The 19,878-nt window shown below is 38.8% G+C and overlaps 1 protein-coding gene across 1 annotated transcript; it reads right to left on the reverse strand.

Moving 5' to 3' along the window:
- Positions 1–3,599: 3,599 nt before the first annotated feature.
- Positions 3,600–18,896, reverse strand: VNN2 (vanin 2; the record flags this gene model as incomplete). Its single annotated transcript, XM_079939235.1, has 7 exons — positions 3,600–3,791; positions 7,808–7,978; positions 9,353–9,723; positions 11,044–11,332; positions 13,227–13,419; positions 18,435–18,565; positions 18,684–18,896. The coding sequence occupies 7 exons, from the start codon at positions 18,894–18,896 to the stop codon at positions 3,600–3,602; spliced, it is 1,560 nt and encodes a 519-aa protein (XP_079795361.1).
- Between the last annotated feature and the right edge of the window lie 982 nt (positions 18,897–19,878).

Below are 19,878 nucleotides of genomic sequence, written 5' to 3' on the forward strand. Positions count from 1 at the left end.
GTTCTTAGTAATTTTTTTTAGTTCATTCAGCAGCTTTGTTTCAGGCACTATGCCATACATTAGAAATACATCATGGTGAGTAAGCATGATTTCTGTCCCTGAGAAGTTCATTTCAGTGGTAAATATATCAAATGTGATGCTTTTTATAACATGAAGTGTTACTAGTACTTACCAATGCCATGAGGGTTGTAAGAATTTAAAATGGATGTAAAGTCTTGTAGGAATAATTTATTTTAGGCCTCACATTCTTTGCTTTAAAATCTACCATTTCTTATATTTTTAAATAAGTCTTAGATTTCTTTAGCTCTGGCTTTTCAATTCTAGCACATGGAACCTTACCTGTAATCTTGAAGTTGCTATGGTGGACCTCCTAATTACAGATAAGAGAAGGGCAGGCTAAATGCAGGTGGGTGGGGAATGAAAGTCAAACAAAAAAGCCACCTGAAGTGTCTGTGTAAGGTCTGATGCCCAAAACATTAAATTCCTGTCCTATCACTGGTAACCACATGAATGTCCTTGTAAAGTTGTCTATGAAAACCCCCATTTTAGCCTTCTGGAATTCAAATATTTTATATGTCTGCTATACCCGCTCTTCATTTATAAAGCCCTTCTGGCTCATTAGTCATCCTGGGTAACTGCATTTAAGTTTGCACTTCTGATTCTAGAAGATATATAAACGGCCATTTTTCTTTATCATAAAAAATGAGTATTGACCCTTTTTGCCTCTTTTCTCTTTGTTCATAAAAATCAGACTCTCTTAGGAAACTCATCTTCAAACAGTATAATGAAAAACTCAATATTAGCAATCTCCTAAAACATTTTCATTCTTTATTATTTATTTTATTAAAAAGATTGAAATTATAGTGTAAAATGACCTTAGCATAAGAATTCCTGAGTCTCCAGCTAATGGACTGAATTTTGAGAGTTCAACAGGAAGAAGTGAAGGGTAGCGTATCTTTCTAAAAATTAACATCTGGGATAAAAAGAAAAATGAAAAGTACATAAGAGGAGCAGGGAAACAAGGGCTCACAACTCTTATAACTGATCAAAGCTATCATCAGGGTTGTTCGATCCATATTTATATGAGGTGTCACAAGATATTTGAGGACAGGTAAATTAATATCATGCAGTTCACCCGTATTATTTTTCTCCTTTGACTTATCATCAAGTGACCTGGAAATTCTCTAGGAGATTGTTAAAATATCTTCTTTCCTCCTCCAAGTACTACTTCATGTCTCCACGTCCAGTAACTCAAGAAATCCTCTTCCCAGTTGTTACTGTTTTTATTCAGTACATCCAAATATCTTTTTAAGAATGCCTTTGTTAGAGGTATCTGTGTGTGGCTAAGTGCTTGAGTGTGTGTGTGTGTGTGTGTGTGTGTGTGTGTGTGTTATGACCATATTTACTTAAGCAGGCATCAGCCCTAAGATATTTTTAGAACATTATCATCTATGAGATACCTAAGAGAGATGGTCAGAATGGAGTTAAAGAATGTGAATGGAATTTAAGAGAGGTCAAAACTGAGAAAAAAATGCCACTGGAAATCACTTATGTAGATGAATATGCTAACACCATGTGGATGTGTCAAAATGCAAAGAAGGAATAAAAAAGTAGAAAGTAGAGGTAGTGATCCTTGTAGAGTAGGCTGCGAATATATCACAGAAATTACTGGACTAGATATGACAGGGGCAGTGTCACAGAATGAATGGTAAAAAGATCAAAGAGAATGCATAGACCATGTCCCAGTACCTAGTGCCTGGAACATAGTATGAAATCAACAAATGCTATGTGAATGAAAGAACAAAAGACAGAGAGTGAGCCCTGAGGGAAGGAAGCTGAAGGAGCAGCTTTGCAGTACAGGTGCCCGCAACTGGGAAGCTGTGACAGCGCATTTTCGGAAGAATCCTGGTGAAATTCAGGATAGGTGGAAACCAGCACCTTGTTTATTCCCTCCAGAACCACAGGACACTAGAGAACTAACAAATTTTAAGGTGAGACAGAAAGACGCTTATCACAGAAACTGGACTCTAACATCAGATTCGTTAGAAACTAAAGAGCTACTCCCTCAGGTGTATTTCCCTAAATCAATGCCAAATGAAACTACTTGAGTTGTTTGATAAAACACAGTGGGTGTGTGAAAACCACTGATGAGATATGGGTTAAAACATTGTGATGCAATTTTGCAATTAAGTACTCTTTATTTTCCTTGGGACTTGTGCAATTTTTTGTTTTGTTTTGTTTTTATTTTTAATGAGTTGAAGTACAGCTGACAGCTCTAAGTGTGAATGAAGGGAAGAACTGTCCCTTAGAATCTGTGAGGATATCCTTGCTTGTATCTTTCTCAAACCTGTGGGTTTAGTTTCAGCAGTCGACTGGAAGTGAAATACTGTTGCCCAAGAGTCACAGAACACATTGCAAAACCATTGCATAATGTCTAACTTCCTCAAGCGAAACCTGGCAAATCTGAAATGTTCTATATTTTATGAAGAGATAAAAGAACACACAATTTTGATGATTATATGATTTTGGACTATTTACATACATATACGTTCATCATCACTAAAAAAGCAGATACTCAATGTTGAAAATAGTGTTACCATTAACAGTCATGGTGGGGCTTCCCTGGTGGCACAGTGGTTAAGAATCCACCTGCCAATGCAGGGGACATGGGTTCGAGCCCAGATCCATGAAGATCCCACATGCTGCGGAGCAACTAAACCCGTATGCCACAACTACTGAGCCTGTGCTCTAGAGCCCGCGAACCACAACTACTGAGCCTGCAAGCCACAACTACTGAAGTCTTGTGCTCCGCAACAAGAGAAGCCACCGCAATGAGGAGCCCACGCGCCGCAGCAAAGAGTAACCGTCGCTCGCCACAGCTAGAGAAAGGCCGTGCGCAGCAACAAAGACTCAACACAGCCAAAAATAAATAAATAAATTAAATTAAAAACAAAAAACAAAAAACAGTCATGGTCTTTGTGTTATGGGATTTGTGCCTGTTAGATTACACCACAGCCTTTAGGCAGGACTGTTTGGAGCTATGAATACCCATTAACCTGGACTAGCTATTATTTCTTCTAGAACATCTCAAAACAACTTTCATTGTTAAGATAAACATCAACGTTGGAGTTTATGTTTCCAGTGAAACTCCAATGAGTTTATATTTCCATCTGATTAGAAAGCAAATCCTCCCCAGTCATTAGCACAGAAAACTAGATGAGTTCAAACTGTCTTTAATGTCAAAGGGAATTCAGTCATAAACGTCTCAATTCCCATCATTACTGTTCTCTCCCAAGGCTACCACTATATTTACAATGTCCCTGAAGCTCTTCACTCTGCTTATGCTCACACACACAGCTAATAGGGCTGGAGCCAGGATTAATCCTCATTTACATGACCCAAACCTCAATTATACCATTATACCATACTGTATTATTTCAGTGTAGCCAAAAAAGAGGCAAAATTACCATAACACTTAAATATAATCCTTGATGAGAAAAAATATATATTTGGAAATCCTTGGTCTATACTGGGGAGTGAGCCATTCGAAGTTTCTTAGTAAACTTGGGATGCAACAATGAATATGATAAAGCGATGTCCTACACCATCACAATATTTTGCAAAGCTATGATCATTAATAATGTGGATATTATCAGGTAAGTTGTTGCTGAGTTGCTGGTCCCGCCTGAGATGGAACGTACGTCTTTAGTGTACCATCTGCCAAACAGTGACACTGTTAGGATAGGCTCAGATGATCCATTCTTGTTTACCAAACGCCCATCTTTTAGTACCTAAAGAAAAAGTGGGAAAAGTATAGTCAACTTGATTAGAATATACATTACAAGCAGACTCATGATTTTGAAACCATCCTAGATATCTTGGAAGGTAAGGGGGCTAGGGCTGGGGTTGGGGGTTGGGGAACAGATGGGAAAGATAGGAAACAGCTATTTTATATGTAAGGAAGACTAGAGCCATTCTAGAGGGTTCAATAATTGAGTTTAAACAATCAGATGTAACCCTTAATGAAAAGTCAGAAATCATCAGTAGCAAAAATTTATTGAGTCCAATTATATGCAAGATAACCGGGAACCAGAGGAACACAAATAACACCCTTCCCTCAAGAAGCTTAAAAGTTAATGGTGAAACTGAGAAGATCCCACATATAAAGAGAGAAATCAGTATATTAGTATATTGCACAGAGAAACAGGTATGTGCTTAGGAGGTCTGAGAAGGAATAGCTGAACTGCTCTGCTTCCCAAGGTGGGATACAGTCTGCTACAAGGAGCAGTTAGGAATTTCTCCCTGGGGCTGTATGATGGAAGACTTTGTGCCAAGTGGAAATCAAGCAGCAAAGGCTCATTCTGAGACAGGAATGTATGTGACAGATCTAGGCAATGTGCTTTCTCACTCCAATATGGTTAGAACAAGTTGTGTGCTGGAGCCAGTGGTGTGTAAGCTCACAACAACAGACTGTTAAATCTCCAGGAACTTTGACAGCTGGTTGTTAAACATGGCTGTTCTTGAAATTGATGGTGGTGAGAATATTTACATCATGATAACTGGCAAATGCCACAAATCTGAACTTTTCTTTTTCTTCCTCAGAGAGTGGCTTGTTACAATTTACAGCACATCACTAGCTGGAGTTGAAGATTATTGAAGAGGAGACTAAGCCATATGGTCAAAGAGAACTGTAGGGATCGGATTTGTGAAAGCCATGAATGATCAGATCTATATCCTGAAGGCAAGAGGCTTCTCTGTAAGGGAGTAATGTATGCAAAGTAATGGAACAAGAATAGAAAAAAACACAAATAGACAACAGATAGAACAAGAATTAAAGAAAATGAGTTCATCATCAGTTGTGAGAAGGACAGTTTGGATGGGGAAGAGCTTAGAAGGTGAGAAATTAGATACTTTATAACTAGAAGTAGAAAATAACTAAATATCCTCAAAGATGATTATTGTGGTGACACATACACACAAATACATAGCTCACTGACAAGTCGTCAAACACACAACCTGTTGGTAATTAAATGAACAAATATAAAATGTTAAATGTTCATTGTTTATTGTGTTCATTGTTTCTAAATAGTCCCTTGTTTATTAAATTGTTCCTTAAAGAACAAAAATGAAATAACAGAGGTATATTTCAAATTACATTTGGGTGAAAGTTTGAAACAAGTTAAACACAAATATTTAGTTTTCTTGTGACTTTTCATCAATATAGTAAAATTGTGTCTATTTTGACCTTCTTGGAATTAATTGTTCCACATCGGTGATTGTCCCTTGGGTTCTAGTTAGAACTTAGCTTTTTACTGTTTTCTTGTTACAAATTTTCCTATACTATATAATAGTATAATAGTATACTATATAGCTGGCCTTCTAAGTTACACACTCAAGATAATTTGACCTTTTTGACTATTCCCTTAAACTGGTAGTTTTTACCCACCAAAATCACCTGTAGGACTATGAAAAATATAGGTCTCATCCTCAGAGATTCTGATTTACTGTATCTACAGTGGAACCTGGCCTCCTACTCCCCCACTCTGTCTGCACATTGATGTGTACTTCCATGATGTTCAGTACACATGGCCTAATTCTGGCAAGCTTTTCCTCCAGTTGTTGATGAACTTGGTTAACTAGGTAAACCTTTTGAGGTAAGTACCTAAAAATACATCCTGATGCTTGTATAATGCTTCACTGTTCACAAAGTGCTTTCACATGCATTACCAAATCAGTGAGGAAGATATTCTCCCCATTTTACAGGCAGGAAATACAGAGGTTAACTGACTTGCACAAACTTACATAACTAGTTAGTTGCAGAGGCCACACTTCTGATAATATACCAGAGTTAACCTACAATGTTAAAGCAAGATGTTTCCCACAGTTGTGGTGATGGTCAGTAACACTTCATGCTCTTAGCGTAGAACTAAGGATGGGGAAAAGATAGGCAATGAATATGTTGGAATCTCTGCAGAAGTGATCCTCAAAGATAACGTGTAAATATGTGTTGATGGAGAGTCCATTAGTCAAGGAAACTGGGGAAATACTCAGGAAGACATGGTCAGTGTGACTCATGTAAAAATCTTGTCATCTATGGCAGGGGTCCCCAACCCCCGGGCCACGGACTGGTACCAGTACCAGTCCGTGGCCTGTTAGGAACCGGGCGACACAGCAGGAGGTGAGTGGAGGGCAAGTGAGCGAAGCTTCATCTGTATTTACAGCCGCTCCCCATCACTCGTGTTACCGCCTGAGCTCCGCCTCCTCTGAGAATCTAATGCCGCCGCTGATCTATTTTTTAAAATCATACTCAGAAAATTAGATTGTGTGCTAAATGTAAATGGCAGGGCTTACAAGATATAGTGCACCCATACCTAAGCTTACCTGGGTGAACCGTACTTTCCCATCTCTGACTTCCTTGAATTGGCCCCTGAAACTTTCAGTTCATTTACACATATTTGTGCCACTCTAGCCAACTTTCAACTACTGGATTTGAGTTCCAGACCCCTTACTTCAGATCTGATCAAGATTTTCTGTAGTTGGCATTTAAGCTTTTATTCCAGCCTCAATTTGCTGATGAGATTCTGCCTAACTGGGTTCTATGGCAGCCAAGGATTCCCATTCTCTGGGTTTCCCAGCCTTAAGGCTGCACTGTATGTTGAACTGTTGGTATCACAGAATTAAATATTTTTATAAATATGACCAATTCCAATCTGATAAAACAGGCAGACACAGATATATGACCATAAGCAATCTGCAATTTTAAAGATTTCCTTGCTTGATGTTTTGGATTAATTAACTTACATCCTATTTTTTCTTTTATAAAAAAAAATGCAGTGATTTCACTTTAGGTTCTGAAACTCTGCCACTGTTTGTCACAGTTCAGTGAAGACATTAAGGGCCAAACTTGTAGAGTATGTGTATGTACATGTGTATATGTGCCATGTACTGACTAGAAGCTACAAACCTACAGAATCTTAATTTTAATTTGAGACTAGCTTAATTTGTGGATTAATTGGCTATGGTCACTATGGTTTATGAAATAAATATTTGATTTTCTGTTTGTCTCCACATGTGACAAAAAGAAACTAAAAATCTGTAAGTAAATATTCTGCAATGAATGTTGCCTCAGGCTCATAGGGTCTAGGTATCTTATGGTGTTATTCCAACAATGTGTCATCACTTTAGAATTAGTTGCTGTATGTTGCAAAAATGGTCACAAAAATTTCCCCTCCTTTATCCATACCCTTTGCAGTATGATTTTACAGCTCTTCCCATTGAGAGTTCTGCAGTATTTATTTCTCCACCCTTTGAATCTACCTTGGTCACGTGACTTGCTTTGGTAGATGAGATATTTGCAAACATGTTGCAAGTAGAGACTTGAAAAGAACTGGCCTATTGTGTTTTTCCCTATTTATGCTCTCGGATTCCTTAATCTAACGTGTGAACAAGACAAGGCTTTCTGGAAGATGAAGGACCACAGAGGGAGAGTGGCCCCAATCATCTCACCTCTCCAAGACTATGCCATCACAAATCAGCCAGCCCCAAACAACCCTCCTGCTAGCGGCAGATGCATGAATGAGCCCAACCAAGATCAACCGAGCCTCTTCTAGTCCAGAAGAACAGCCTAGCTACACCCAGTTCACATCACCAACCACAAAATCAGGGCTAAAGAAATAGTTATTGTGTAAAGCCATGAAACTTTGAGGAGTCTCTTACACAGCAAAAGTTAACAGATACAGTTGTCATAGACTGTTTTATTTGACTTCAGAAAACAGATAAAATGAAGACACTCTTAAAGTTATCCTACCTCAAATTTTCCAGGTGCCAGATTGATTTTAGTAAGTAGCACTTCAGGAAAAACATACTCCGTTCTAAATGTGCCACTTAGGGAGAACATTTCAAATCTTGTCAGAGCAGTGTCTACTGGCTGTCCACAAGTTGCCAGATTAGTAGATTTACATTTCACCATTGTGCATACCTGTGTAGAAAAGACACAAATAAAATGCAATGTCTTGCATCTAAGTTACTTGTACTAGAACTGTTGACTCAGTTTACAAACGTAGCAAAGTAAATATTTTCACCATTTGATAAAGGGATTTGGATCATATAATTACCTGCTTTATTGAAAATGGCAAATGATTAAGAACCAATTCCCACTTCCTGGGTAACTAGTGGGATTGAAAGAAAGAAGCCAGTTTAAAACTAGATTTGTAATAGGAAAGAACAAATCCACTCCATATTGGATCTGTTTCTTTTTATTTAAACCTTTGTAGTCTACTGCTTTTGCTACAAGTTAATCACTAAAGGCATGCTGCCTATAAGCTTTAAATTATACATAATGAACCATCTCTGAGAATCCTGCCTTTCATGTAATGAGCTAAAATACCTTTGTTTAGCTCACAGGAAACTTCCAGACCAGGCATACCTATGAATGGCTGCAGGAAGGAAAAAATAAACACATCCCCTCCAGAGTCTGAATGGAACTAGGATTTTACGCCCTCCCCATTTAGTGTAAAAGAAGCCTGAATTCTACCTCAGGGAAGATGGTTCTTTGGGACACTAGTCCACCATCTTCTCAGTCTGCTGGCTTTCCAAATAAAGTCACTATTCCTTGTCCCAACAACTCATCTTTCAATGTATTGGTCTGTCATACAGCAAGCAGTACAAGCTTGGACTTGGTAACAGATATAAACCATTAGTCTGGCATGTCAGATGATGGCATTTGGTCCAAGAAAGTAGAGGTATTTGGGAAACAGGAGTACAAAAGCCAAAAGGATGATTAAAACTTTGACCATCTCTCTTTTTTTTCATATCTTTTTCCTTAGGAGAAGGCAGTGAGGCACAGAGTAAAATAAGAAAAAACAAATGCATAGCCAACATTATATAAAAAGTTTAAAAAATTTGTCACTGGAAGGGCATTAAATGATCAGGACATTTGGTTACAAGAGAAGTTAAAATAAAAGTGGTATCCCTACTTATTGTTGGTTTTAAAAGTTAAAACAAGACTTTATATTCAGATGTGTCAGCAAAGCTACTTAGAGAAGCCTTCTTGAAGTTCATTTCAATATGTAAACTGGCTTCATTAGTCAAATAGAAAATCAGCATTGTCAGGCTAATGTATTCTTTTAATGTGCTCAAAGCAAACAATCAATGATACTTAGCCCCCCTGCAAATGTCACATGATTAATCCCAAAGTGTGTGTGTGTGTGTGTGTGTGTGTGTGTGTGTGTGACACTGGCAATGCATGCAGTCATGCCAAGGAAAAGCATTTGGTTCCCTGGGACAAATATGAAAACTTAACCCTGGAATTTACTGACATCTAAACATTCCCTTTCTCTTGAACTGAGATTACCTGCCAATACTCTCTTCTCCTTCTGCCATGAAGTCCAGCAAAAGCTCCTAGAACATACACTTCATTCTCTTTTCCTAACATTCTGTAGCTTAAATGACAGCACAGCTCTTTTTGACAGACTGTAAGGTTTCCTGCATTTTCAAAGAGTTCTGTGAAGTTGAACTCATCCCGGGAAATAAAGCCCCTAAAGGGATTTTTCTGTCCTGGGAATGGTTTGATGGTGGTGGCGTAGGCACTCCAATTCACAGCTGGTGGGTAGGTTGGAGAGTTTCGGGGATACGAATCCACCTCTGCAAAGAGGATCTTTCCCAACTCTGTTTCCATATCATAATGGTATGCTTTGGGAGAGTGTGGTGCATAGATACCACTGCCTGTGAATGGAAGACAAGTCTTTTAAAAACAAAAAGCAAACCCAACACCACCAGTTTCCCCATCAGAATTGAGCATGTGGTCATGTCACAATATCAGTCACCATGAGAAAGCACAAGGCACTGAACACCTAAGTATAATACTTCTCCTATTCTCTACTGGAGGAGATTAAACTACATGATCAGTGGTCTCATTTCAAATAAACTTTGAATATAATTTACTAGCATTATAGAAAATTAAGCCAAATATTAAAATCGTTGTACTCAGGCGTACCTGAGAGGTAGGGAAGTTAATGCAAAATTCCCTCCTGTTCTCCATTGTGGTGGTTTTCAAATATGTTCCAAAATTCTTCAACACTCCTTTCTCCAATGGGTGCATCTAATTCCCTTCACTTTGAGTGTGGGCTTGCCTTAGTGACATACTCCTAATCAACAGAACATGGTAGAAATGATGGTTTGTGACTAGTCATTAATGGCAATGCAGCTTTCCTCTTTCTCTCTCTCTCTCTCTCTCTCTCTCTCTCTCTCTTTATCTCCCTCTCTCTCTCCCTCTTTCTCCCATTACTTGTTCTGGAGGAAGCCAGCTGCTATGTCATAAGGATACATCACACAGCCCTATGGAGAGGCCCATGTGCAAGAAATGAAGGTCTCCTCTCAACACCCACTGAGAAAGAGAGGAACCCTACCAATAGCCATATGAGTGAGCCATCCTGGAAGCAGACCTGCCAGCCCCAATCAAGGCTTCAGATGACTTTTAGTCCAGCCAACAGTTTAATGTAGCCTGAAGAGATGGCCTGAGCCAGGACCACCCAGTTAAGCTACTCCCAAATTCCTGACCAACACAAAGTGTAAGATAATAAATGTTTATTGTTTTTAAGCCACTTTCACTTTTTACTTTTAAAGCAACTTGTTATACAGCAACACGTCAATAATACACTACTCTGCCTTGCCAGTTATAGAGCATATCTTGTTTAGTTCCCTGCTTTGCCCCCTACTATCTCGTGGCCTTTGGCAAGTTACTTGCATCTTTGTGTGTCTCAGTTTTCTAATCTGCAAAATTGGAATGCTAGTACTCAGTGCATACATAGAGTTGTTGTGAGGATAGATGAAATAATACATATAAAAGTCTTAACACAGCCATAGCTGTTATAATCAAGCAGTAGCTTTTGTTTTCTTCTTCCTTTTTTTTTTTTTAATAAAAGGATACAAACATAGTGAGAAGTCTCAACAAAGAACCAAAAAATTACAACAGGTCATATCTGAGGCACAAATTTCTCTGCATTTAGAAATATAATCAGCAAACCACATGTGGTCATGAATTACCTGTCATTTTTAGGCGGACATTATGTGTGTTGGCCACAAGAAGATTAACTCTCATTCCCATTGCCCAAGCTGAATGAAACTCAATAGCTGTCAAAAAGGGCAAAACATTCATCCAAGCTGTGGGAAACAATATAGTGTCCACGTGGAAATCTTTCACCAGGGTCACAGCAGGATCATGGAAGAGGATATCAAAGCATGTGAAAATGCCAAACTTCCCAAAGGAGGTGTTGAAAGTCACCAGCTCCGGCTTTTCGGGGACATCAAACTGAAGCTCAGAGTAGAGGTTGTACTATAACAAACACACAGGATGAAACCAGGAAAGGCTTTTTTATTGAAAAGGTGACACATGAAAACTCTCCAAGTTAGTAATTTTGAGATTTGGCAATGCTCAAGAGCAGGAAATCTATAGAAGGTGAATGACTCTGGTGAGTGGAAGTTAGTTTCCAAAGAAAAATACGAAGAAATATAGTCTCTCTCCCTCCCTCTCTCTCCTTATCTTCCTCCCTCTCTCAATGAGGAGCCAAATACCTCCCCATAAATCCTAAACACTATGTGCTTCATAAAAGCTGAAGACATACATCATTTTTCTTTGAGTCCCTGATAACTAGAAACATAATAGATGCACAATAAATATCTATTAATCAGATGAGGGAGGACCTCTCCCTCTTTACAGTGTCCCATCCAAAGTAATTTCAGGGACTCTTACCCAGCTTTCAAAATTGTTGTTAAAAATAAATATTTTATTTCATTCTCTCTGATTCCTTCCAAGTAAACTTGAGAAATGAACCTAGTCTAACTTAATAATCAGGGTCAACAGCTTAATAAAATGATTTGCAAAGTAGAAAAGACTGAGGGTTGGGAGCCAGACTATTAAAACTTCTCTCTAAATTTATTTTCTACCTAAAAAAAATTTTTAATTGAAATTTACTAGCATTTTAAGAATTGATTGAAAAAAGTACTCTTATCAGATCCATATGTCAGAGAGCGTGGGTCACAAACTGTTCCAAGGTACCCTGATGGAAGAGTGAGAGCTTCTCACTTTAGGATGACCCAGGTCCTCATTAGCTGTCCACATCCAGTGCTCTGTGCCATCCTGCCGTTTACTGGGCCTGGATAAATGGATTGACCAACTATGCTACCAGTTTAACTAGGTCAACACTTACAGAATGGAAGAGTAGCTGCAAAGAAAGAGCCTTTAAAAATGATACTCACAATGCAAACACAGTCTCTGAAACAAGGAAAATGGAAGTACTGACATTTCTATTTCCAGTCTGAGACACATTTTTGAGAACACAGAAGTTTAATTACATATAAAAACAAGTTGGGAAACCCACAAGTTTATGAAGAAAACTTTTTGAAAGTTTTGTGTTTTATTTATAAATATACAAATAAACACACAAGTAAACATAAATATATTTTATTTTGAGGACTCACGTTAAAATTTTTTTCCATATAGAGGTATATGATCAAAAACATTTGAAAGTCATTGGCTCAATATCACTCTTCTTGAGTAATTTTTATTTTTCACTAGGAGTTCCAGGAGATAATTTCTCCAGTCAGAAGATTTTGAAGCCACAATTAAGATGCTTAGAAAACATATGGGAGAGGAAAAGGAACATTCACACTGACCTGCACATCCCATAACCATTTAAAAGGTCAGCCTCTCTCCCGGTCCAATTTAGTACAAAATTATGACTTCAGGTTATTTTACTCTTTCAATTCAGATTTTAAAGTAAAAATCTTATGATTTGACCTTAAATCAACAAGAGGATAATTAAGTTAACTGGTATAGAAACTAAAAGAGAAAGATCATTTTTGTGACTTGATAGAAAGCAGGGAAATTAATTTCCATGTAACTGAGTCATACAATGTGGAAACATCTTTTATCATTTCAAAATTAAATGGTATCCAGACTACAGTCATCTCAGTATCTTTTATATCAATATTAAAATTACTTGTTTTATATATGCAAAAACTTTACCTCAATCCTGGACTATTACCAAACCTTTCTTAGAGGTCTCTGCCTACAATTTTTTCCGCGTTTCTAAAGTGTCATTTTCTTTATTGCTCGCTTTAAAAAAATCTTGGTAACATTGTGTTATAAGAGAATGAAGCTCTAACTCTTAAACACAGCATCCACCCCCTCATAGCAGGCTCCATATTACACACCCACCCCCTCTTACCTTATGGTAACGTGCCACCAGCTTTCCATTTGCATCATACACCACGTTGGTGTTGTATTGATAATGGCCATTAGGAGGACACGCGGAGTCACGGGAATGACATGGCTTTTTGTCCCCGATATTTGCCACGACATAGATAGAGTTGTCCTTGGCCAGGCAGCTGAGTCTTGCTTGTACTGGTGTATGACCAAATCTAAATCCAGTTTGAATTAAGACATTTCGGTAAGTCAGAGAGAGAAAGACAAATACTGTCTGATATAACTTATATGTGGAATTTTTAAAAGTCAAACTTGGAGAAACAGAAGATAGAATGGTGGTTACTATGGGCTGGATTGTGGGGAACTGGGGAGATGACGTTTAAGGGTACAAACTTGCAACGAATAGATAAATAAGTCCTGGAGACTGAATGTATAACATAGCACTTATAGTCAACAATCCTGCATGATAAACTTCAAAGTTGCTGTGAAACTGGATCTTAATTGTTCTCATACAAAAAAGAAATGATAATTATGTGATATGATAGAGATTATATGTAGAAGTCACAAATTGTGCCTAAACTTGATGAATTTTTTTCCACATTGTATCTATTGCTCCAGCAATTTATTATTCACTCTCCTGCACCAACGGTTGTCATCTCTCTACTAGTTCATTCCACCAGCATGCAAATATGCTCTAGTACCTCTCTTCTTTAATCAAAATAAAATAAAAAACCTCTCTTGACCCCCATGCCCCTCTACTTTATGCTCCATACCTTAGGTCCATCTTACAACAAAACTCCCTGGAAGAGCTGGACATTTTGCAATCCTCAGCCCATCTTCTCCTGTTCTCTTTAGAAGCGCTCAGATCAGCTTCCATCGCTATCATCCCACCCGACAACTCTCACTAATACTGAGGATGACATCCACATGATGTCATCTTCATGTGACATCTTGTGATCTTGTGCTACTTACCTGCAGCAGTTGACACAGTTACTTACACCCTCCTCCCGGAAACACTTCACCTTGCTCATTGGACCCCACGCTCTCATTCTCCTACTCACTGGGTGCTTGTCTCCATCTCCTTTTCTGGTTCCTCCTCATCTGCACTGAGTCTAAACACTGTAGTTTCTTATAGCACAAGCATTAGATCTCTTCTGTAACTCACTCCACAGGTGAACTCATCACGGTGTTAAAAATTGTTTTCTCCCTCTTAGCGGTAAGTTTCTTTTCTTTTTATAAAGGAAGTTTATTCTTTTATTATTTCCAAAAATAATCCAGCTCCTAAAGTCTTGAAGTTTAAGATGTATTTGGGAATTTGTTTCTTGGTAGTTAGGGAATAGCCAAATGAGCTTTCCTTCTGGTGTGAGGGCAGAGGTAGTGGTCTCAGTGTGTTAGTTGTGGTAATCCGAAATGCAGACGTATTACCTGGGTAGTGCAGGAATGGAACACCACTGGAACTCCCCTAGAAATGGTAGTGCTGTGAGCCATTAGACCAAGGCCAGCTCTGAGTGCCCTGAACTTTGGAAGCCCATACTCTGAAGATACCAAGATAACTGACAAATAAATAGCAGACTACAAGAGAAGGGACATTATTCTTACCTTTGTGACTTTCTTTTTAGCTGTAACTCTGTGGCCTTATGTTATGCAAAGCGGTCTATAATTCTTATCTTTGGAGATGAAAGGAGTACGAACAGAAATGTTTGCAGGTCTTATAGAAAATTTGACTACTGTGTCTTTACAATGAATTGAATAACTTTATATGATGAAACTAACTTTCCTACTATAGAAATACTTTTAAAAAGTTTATGTTTAAGGACATAAAAATGTGCTTGACAGTGAGTGCCTAGAACTGTGACCCTAAAGAAGGGAAATCCTATCTAAGAAGGTACATTTCTGTACCAGAGCTGTGTCGTAACCATCCTTTGGGCCCTCTGCTGGAAAAGTAGAATCAAGTCTCAAATAATATCTTTTTAATTATATCCTATAGCATTACAGATGTAGGACAGTACTGTATCATACCTCTGTGAATGTAAAACATCTTGTACTGCTTTATGATACATAGTAGTGACCATGCTTTATCAGATCTATTTATAATGATGTTATTCTAGAATGTCTTCTTTCCAGATGATGATTGAGAAGCTAATAAAGAAAATGGTGCCAGGTACCACAACAGTAACAGAACTTTGCTGTTTTCTGAGGTTTTGTTTTTTTACCTTTTTTTCTTGAATGGAGTGCGCTATATGTCTCTATAATTTTGTTCAGATGCCTGCAGAACCTGGAAACGCTGTTGCTGCTAGTGACGTATAAAATACTGCTCTTGGTCTTTGAATATAAATAAATATATATATATATATATATACACACATATATATGTATATACATAAAATTGGAATTTTTGGAAACTTTAGCTGTGCTGTCAACTTTGGAAAAAGTATCCCAGTTGTACTGTGTTGGGTTGGCACTGTACAGAAATTAACAGCTATATTGGTCTAGAAACGTTAACACATAATTTTTTCCATTTGTACAGGGGTAACACACTGTATTCAATATGTAAGGTCTCATCTACATGGGTTTGATTACAAAAACTAACAAAGTAATCTCTAAATAAAAATAAAAATTAAAATGTGCTTGAAAGGTCTCTATTTTTACCCTGAATAAAGAATATGTAGAGTGTTTTTTTATTTTTGTGGTTTCATCTGTGAATAGGTAACTCTTTGAGACATTTCTGCTTCCACTGAGGACCAAGATTCTTTGCTCTTTGACATTACTGACCAACGTGGAGGTGGCAATATACTTATTGATAAGTTATTAACCTTACTTGAGAATAGTCACACTACATGTGAAAGGAACAGAGTGAGGGCCATGTTAGGGTATCTTTTTAAAACTAAATATGATTATCAATATTTAAAAATGCAACTTTATTATTCTTGCATAGATGATAGATATTGTGTTTTATTTCCTAAAGCTTAATAGGTTTGAACATGGAGTTTATTTATAGAAGGCAAACAAGAGGAAATTTATAAACGTGAGTGTCTGAATAGAATGATGATAAACTTATCCATCCTATAAACTACATTATTACATTAGTTTCATTTTTAAGAGCAATGTGATTTGAAAAAAAGGCCTGTATTGGGCTTCCCTGGTGGCACAGTGGTTAGGAATCCGCCTGCCAATGTAAGGGCATGGGTTCGAGCCCTGGTCCGGGAAGATCCCACATGCCGCTGAGCAACTAAGCCCGTGTGCCACAACTACTGAGCCCGGGTGCCACAACTACTGAAGCCTGTGCACCTAGAGCCCGTGCTCCGCAGCAAGAGAAGCCACCGCAGTGAGAAGCCCGCGCACAGCAACGAAGAATAGCCCCCGCTCGCCGCAACCAGAGAAAGCCCACGTGCAGCAACAAAGACCCAACAGAACCAAAAATAAATAAATTTAAATAGATAAATTGATATTAAAAAAAAAGACCTGTATGTGAGAAGATTACTGTGGACCTAGATTTACTTAGGAGATATTTATAGATGATTCCTCATTTGAGCTGCCACTGCTAAAGCACATCCCCGACCTCACCAATGAGAATCTAGTAAGGTTCACCTTTGATTTTTACAGCACAATTATGTGTTTTGGAGCTTGCATTTAACAGGCAATCTGAATTCAAACCTCAGACGCTTCTTTATCATGACTGCACCTCCTGCTTCCTTACTGCAGCTCTTTATACATTTGCTGGTTACATGGGTTAATGCGTGAATGAATGCATGAAAAGGGATGGATTGATAGTTACTCTTATCCAGGTTAGTAAATCTGATTTAAAAATTTTTTCTCCCTGACTTTCTCCCTCCAACACTGACCTTGCCAGACTCTTTCATGCCAGACTCGAATATGCAACTGCCAGGGTTACATCTCCAGTTGGATATCTATTAAATCACAGCTCAAACTTCAGATGCACAAAACTGATTTCCTGAGTTCCATCCCAGACTTTCTATTCCTTCAGTGCTCCTGTAACCGAGAGGACCCTATGGGACCTTCCCAGGACAGACTCCCCCCAACCTCCATGCCCTCTACCTGCCTCTTTTTTTGTGGAAAAGCTTTAGTCTTCCAGGCCTCCCCTGAGTCACAAAAAACTGGCTCAAGAATTAATGATTGGAAGGATGTAAACACATAGTAAAAAAAAAAAAAGCAGTTGGGCGGGGAGAACTGGTAACAATTTAAATAATAGATTAGCTATACAGCAGAGTCACAGAATCTTTAGTTCCTCCCCAAAGAACATAAATAACAGAGTCTGACACACATTCCTCAATCGTTTTGCAGATACTAAAATCCCCACCAGATGGAAGAAGCTAATTGCATGATGACCATGAGCACATAACCCCCAGACTGGCTGGAGCCTGAGGATAGATGATGTTAACCCCTGTGACATCACCCTGTTACCTCACCATCAACCAATCAGAGAACTGCAAGAGCTGATCACACACCCTGCCACTATCTCCCTCACCTTGCCTTTAAAAACCCTTCCCTAAAATCCATCGGGCAGTTTCGGTCTTTTCAGCATGAGCTGCCTGTATGCCTTGCTTGGCCCTGCACTTTCCTTCACCACAACCCAGTGTCAGTAGATAGGCTTTGCTGTGCCTGGGCAAGTGGACCCAAGTTTCGTTCAGTAACACTCCCTATGTCTGTAAATGGCAATTCCACGCCTCCAACTGCTCAGGCCAAACACTTGGGAGTCCCTCTTTGTTTGTTTGTTTGTTTTCTTTTGTTTTCTGGTCGTGCCGAGTGGCCTATGGGATCTTGGTTCCCCGACCAGGGATTGAACCTGCCGCCCCTTCAGTGGAAGCATGGAGTCCTAACCACTGGACCGCCGGGGACGTCTCATTAGCAGTAATCTTTTGATGTTGGGCTACCTTGTCTGTTTTTTCCTTTGGGGGGGTTGTAAAAACTCCTATATATCTTGGCTCCTACCTTACCTCTTTGGAACTGTCCGAAGAGGTATCTGAGGGGCTGTATCCCAGGCTAAAGTCCTTGGTAAAGCCCCAAAGAAAACATAATTGTCAACTATTAGGTTGTGCTTTTTTTTTTCAGTCAGCATCCCTATTCTTATCTCCAAATGACATTCTATATAATAAATGTTTTTGTTTACATTTATCTTCTCCCACTAGAATATTCATAAGCCACAGGGAGGGCAAAGACTTTGTTTTAATAAGTGCTATATCTCCTATTCTTAATAGGATAACTCAAATACCTGTGTGGGTCTTGACATGGAATCCAATTCACCAGAGGATCTGGAATATCCTCCAGATAAGGGAAAATGGCTTCCCTGGTAAATTTCCATCCGTAAATTGCATCTTCCGGAGTCACAATGATCTGAGCACCCTGTTCAAAACAAGTTAAATCAAAATTATTTCCCTATGTATGTAGACAATTCAACACTCCAATCTTCACCAGCTCTCATGCCCCTCATAAATTATGATTAGCAGAAATAAAAGAATACCTGTTCAGCAGCCTGCTTAATTGCTCTCTCCAGAATATCTATATTCCTGTTCATGAGGAGCAAGGCATAATCCTGAGAAACGGGTGTTTCTGTGTCATTTGGCAATATGACAGCATGTTCATATACTGCAGCTTTGAAAGTAGCCAAAGCACTGACATGCAGAATAATTAGCGCAAAAACTGCCACGGAGGTTTGAAAAGAGGAAATGATCATGGTCAAGGTCTAGTGAGTTCTGCAAGTGAAAGTAACATTCATGTAGTATTTATAAAGGAAGGAACATTTAGGTAACATGACTGCCAGCTCTTATTTTACAATCTCATGAATATTATGCCTGATCATTTTGGAGGAAAAACATTTCAGTTCCCTGAATACAATCAAAAAGTATTACAAGGGGCTTCCCTGGTGGCGCAGTGGTTGAGAATCCGCCTGCCGATGCAGGGGACACGGGTTCGTGCCCCGGTCTGGGAAGATCCCACATGCCGCGGAGCGGCTGGGCCCGTGAGCCATGGCCGCTGAGTCTGCGCGTCCGGAGCCTGTGCTCCACACGGGAGAGGCCACAACAGTGGGAGGCCCGCGTACCGCAAAAAAAAAAAAAAAAAAAAAAAAAAAAGTATTACAAGGATTGTACATGTACTATTGATAAGATTTAATGTCAAATTTCAAAAAGACAAAATTCAAATGTAGTACAATTGTACCCTTTTATTAATAGAAAGAAAATAGTAACTAAATTAACTCTCATGTGAAAAACCGTAATACAATAAATCTCATTTATTAAATTACAAAAACTAGATAATAATTTTTTCTGTTCTGTTGACAGATCTACATCATGTTTATTTTTAGAAGAGAAGAAAAAATTTAAAAATATTTGCTACTAGGAAAATGCAATACAGGGCAATATTGGGAAGAAAATTCACCCAAGTCAACACTCTGACTTACCTAGTAAAGACTCTGAACTTGCACTCCATAAAAACAAGATTTTGTGTCCGGTTTGCTCACTGCTGCATCCTTAGTACCCAAAGAACTGATCCTCCGGGTGCTGGTCCCTGGTGTTTGGCCAGAGGAGAAATCAAGTACTTCTGCTAAGGGGGCCCTAGCCCTCCGGGGACTAAGCCTCCTTCCTCTCCCACTCCTTTCCGCCCCATCCCTCTCTCCTTCCTTCTTTCCTTTCTTCCCTCCTTCCCCCCTTCCTTCCTTT

The sequence above is a fragment of the Stenella coeruleoalba genome (genome assembly GCF_951394435.1).
Source record: "Stenella coeruleoalba genome assembly, chromosome: 12".
Classification (NCBI taxonomy): Eukaryota; Metazoa; Chordata; class Mammalia; order Artiodactyla; family Delphinidae; genus Stenella; species Stenella coeruleoalba.